Genomic DNA, 4364 nt, shown 5'->3' with positions numbered 1-4364 from the left:
CTAGGACTTCGCCCACTTAGGCAGTCTGTAATAAACATCCATACATCTATATAGGACTTCGCCCACTTAGGCAGTCTGTGGTAAACATCCATACACCTAGGACTTCGTCCACTTAGGCAGTCTGTGGTAAACATCCATACACCTAGGACTTCGCCCACTTAGGCAGTCTGTGGTAAACATCCATACACCTAGGACTTCGCCCACTTTAGGCAGTCTGTGGTAAACATCCATACACCTAGGACTTCGCCCACTTAGGCAGTCTGTAGTAAACATCCATATATCTATATAGGACTTCGCCCACTTAGGCAGTCTGTGGTAAACATCTATACACCTAGGACTTAGTCCACTTAGGCAGTATGTGGTAAACATGTATTTCAATTAAAGTTGCTCTATTGTTACACCAATTATTTAAATAATACACTTATCATGCTTATAGATACATCAAACACTAAAACCACAACAAAACAACAAAACAACGATAGTTTCCCATATACATCAAACACTAAAACACAACAAAACAACAATAGTTTCTCATAAGATCTTTCTACTCGGTTGTTGAAGAACGTCGTCAAGTCATCTAGGTTTTAAATGTGGTTAGCTGACGGAGGGTCTTCAATTGTATTGCTGCAGACAATTTGTCTTCGTTATCCAAAGTAGGAACTAAAACAGCTTGAACTTCTGCACCTTTCACCTGCAATTATAAAGGAAACATTTGCATCGATGGCTCTTATTGCTGTATTGTTTTCAAATCGCAAACATTTGCCTAGACTTGGTTTATGATGGTTTGTCCCGGCTGAATATAGAACTCAGAAACTTATGGTCTATTACCTTTATCCTTCGTAACCCTAACTATTAGTATGCTTTATAATTTTGCATTTCAGGTTACACCCCCAAACCCCATTTAAACAATATCGGAGGAGGTTCTCCCTGGTTGAAGTTGTATGAGGATGTGCCCCAGTTTTGGAATATCTTTACAGCACTTTTATTATATCGATTCATGGGTTCTTAGGGGAGACCAACATGCCTTATTTGTGCATAAGTGCCCAAACAAATTTGGGTATTTTTTGGGTGCTTTTTGTAAAAAATTGGTATACTGATGGGTTGCAAAAGCAGCAAAAGCAAGTATAGAGAAATTCAGCATGTGAAAGTCTGCGTGGCACATCCCCGTACAAAACTTTTCGAAGACTCCTCCTCAAAAACCACTAAAGATAGAGTAAACTGAATTTCAAGATTGAAGATTTTCGCTCACCTTCTTGACAAAAATACAGTCCTCCGTTACACTTGAACACCGAATACCTTTGTATTCAAGATATTCTAACGCATTCTCTACGTGTTTCTCGATTGTTGCAAGATTTTCCGTTGTAAGGTCGCCCAGTTTATTCATGTTGGCTAAGGTCAAGTAATCGGAGCTTTCAAAGGTTAAAGGTGAAATCAGAAGTACGTGATTGGTCACCATTTCATCACTCATGGTTCGAGCTTCTACGTCTAAGTATTAATAAGAACATTATGTCGATTGAAAGAAAGTTTTACTTACATGATGCAGTTATGTCTACAGTAGAATTCACCACGACCTCATTATAAGCTATTAAACCAAGATAACACTAATCGAAAACAGCTCAACTATGTTAAATCAGGTCTTCTCTGGTTAAATCCACACTACACATGTTTCTTTTTTTACCTGTGCGATATTGCAATGAGCTGGTATTATAGTTTCAGTTGCAGTTTCAATACTGCGTGGGCCTTTGTTTCCCAAATGAGACAATAGTCTGCACATTGTTAACCAGCGTTCTTGAAAATGAGAAACATAATGGTTGTAGACTTAACACGGTTTGGAAATAATTTCTTCATTTTTTTGGGTGTTATCTGTCATTTACATATCAGGGAGGTACGACCATATGCAGATGCCCAACCTACTCAGTTTTTAGCCTACATGTAATGTATTCATTGTTCTTGATTGACATCAAGTACAAAAAATATCCGTCAAGTGGTTTAGGTTTAATGCCCATCGCAAGAGAGCGGTACACAAGTGAGAGATAGTCAGTAAAAGATGCATTCGATTTACACAGAAAATTTTGCAGGCCGTGCTGTGCCCTTCCTTCCTGAAACACCAAAGTGCGAATTATTCCATGTTACAAAACTATATTTTCTAGAATTTCAGAGAGTACTTTAAATATTGGCTGGTTATTTTTCACACAGTGACGTTAACTAGGTAATGCCCTATACCTGTATAACTGTATACAAAGCTCATTTACTCGCGTAGGTAAGAAATATCAGTGTTGTTAAAGAATTCTCGCGATTCACAATACAATGCCCCCGCCAACGGTTGCTCTTGCCAGTATAATTTTTGACCGTTGGATTTTTACTCGAGTGTGATAACAATAATGCTGAAAACAGCTCACCAAGTATTCCGTGTGATCAATATATCGAAAATAGATCTGCTACAATTATTGTAAACTGTTGTTTACTGTACATTCACTTGTAACATATAGACAATTCAACACACAATGACATGTTCCTGTGTTGTATTCATATTATGCTGGCTGTAGATGTCGACATTTGCCCACTGCGTATTTTGGTCTCTCCCCATCTACCGCTCCCGGCTACCGCTGGAGGCGCATCGTATTGTGAATCGACCGAATTTTGAGAATTACAATTATATAAAGGAACACAAATAGCCCATTCGCCTAAAATCCAGGTGCTTCGATCACACGTGTATTTCACAATGCATATGTAAACTTTCTTTATCTATGTCAACAATAGAATATTGATTTCACCAACGGAGTATGGAGCTGTATGAAAAAAATATTTATAATACAGGGTGTTGACACTGTGCACCGGTCAATTTAATGTAGTGAGGTCCAGATTTGAAAGTTGCACTTACAACAATACAATAACACTCAGATATCATTACACAGACTTCCTTCCATTAAACTGAATACAAATTAATAGAATTTACTTTCAAATCTTGGATTACATTGATTTAAATGTACGCTGTGACGTCAATATTTAGTCAATTGCTACAAATGAGGTGTCAAAATGTACAGAAATAAATTCTGCTTCCAACGCATTTTACACGCATTTGTAATACAATCGCCCGTTTTTAAATATGGCCATTATTTAAGGGGGGTTAGATACATTTTTTGAGATGTTTACATCTATTGAACAAAATAATTACCTCCTAAATACTGTAGCCCTGCGCCATCATCAAGTTGATAAGCTTTATTCAAATGGCTAGATAGTGTTTCCTTGGATGATTGTGACTTCTTCTTCTTGCTCATCTCACGCGTAAGAATAGTGTATAGATAAGGATTAAGAGAGGAGTTCAAAGGTAGTACAAATACCGCGATCCAGGCGTAACTTATAGGTGGTATCTCCACCACTCTAGTTGTAGCCAATATACCCATAATCACGATAGGCATCCAACAAAACATGTCAGAGAAAACCAAGAAAGCCATGCGTAAAGCCAGCTCGACCTCCTGCGCACGGTTCACATCACGACGACCAGCTCGTTCTGCTGAGGACTTCACAGCCATATACATCACTCCATAGCACGCCAGCATGACGATGAAGGCAGTCATGTTTACCCCGAGAAAGATCGTAGTTGAGTATTCCCATCCTGATGGACGTTCTGTTGTAAGCGGCAAAGCTAAACACACACTTGATCGACTGTAGAAGTTATCATTAAAGTAGCCTCGAATAAGGAGTGGTAACAAACTGATAATGAAAGCCAAAAACCATATTAAGCCTGCAGTAATGTGTGTTGATTTTGGTCTGAGTTTCACTTTACTAAAAGGGTACACAACCCCAATGAATCTATCCACGCTTATAGCAGTCATGAAGAAGACGGAGCCTTCAGATGACAAGACAGAGAGAAAGCCAGCAAACTTACAGACTGCGCTTGTCTGCCACTCTTCAGCATAATAAGCATATATATCTCTATAATACACATCCGCCGACGCAATGATCAACATATAGACGCCCATAAGACTATCAGCAACAGCGAGATGGCCAACCATAATGTTCTGAACCCTCCCAACGCTCGTCTGACCAGATGTTCTAAGTGTTTGTATAACTCGCCTAATAATAACATAAGCATTACCAAGGAGAGCACTGATACCAAGAATCCAGATACATATACGGAGAATTGAAATTCGCATCAAGTCTTCGCAAGAAGAGAATTGATCACGCTCTGGCAGACATTCCGCCACCGTTTCTAATCCTCTTATCAAGCAGCAAAACAGGTACTTGTCAGAGTGCCTGAAATGATAGAATCATCGATAACGGTTTACAAAACGTGTTTGTCCTTGGATAAAATTAATGATGTTTGCGCCAAATGAAAAGCGACGAAATAATTTTGATATTTA

At 38.8% G+C, this 4364-nt stretch overlaps 1 protein-coding gene across 1 annotated transcript; it reads right to left on the bottom strand.

Annotated features, from left to right (window-relative positions):
- Positions 1–3155: 3155 nt before the first annotated feature.
- On the bottom strand, positions 3156–4016 carry LOC140166626 (G-protein coupled receptor GRL101-like). Its single transcript, XM_072190125.1, has one exon. It carries the CDS (start codon positions 4014–4016, stop codon positions 3156–3158), a length of 861 nt encoding a protein of 286 aa, XP_072046226.1.
- Between the last annotated feature and the right edge of the window lie 348 nt (positions 4017–4364).

The sequence above is a fragment of the Amphiura filiformis genome, chromosome 12 (genome assembly GCF_039555335.1).
Source record: "Amphiura filiformis chromosome 12, Afil_fr2py, whole genome shotgun sequence".
In the NCBI taxonomy this organism is placed as follows: domain Eukaryota; kingdom Metazoa; phylum Echinodermata; class Ophiuroidea; order Amphilepidida; family Amphiuridae; genus Amphiura; species Amphiura filiformis.
This window is presented reverse-complemented; position numbering and strand designations above follow the sequence as displayed.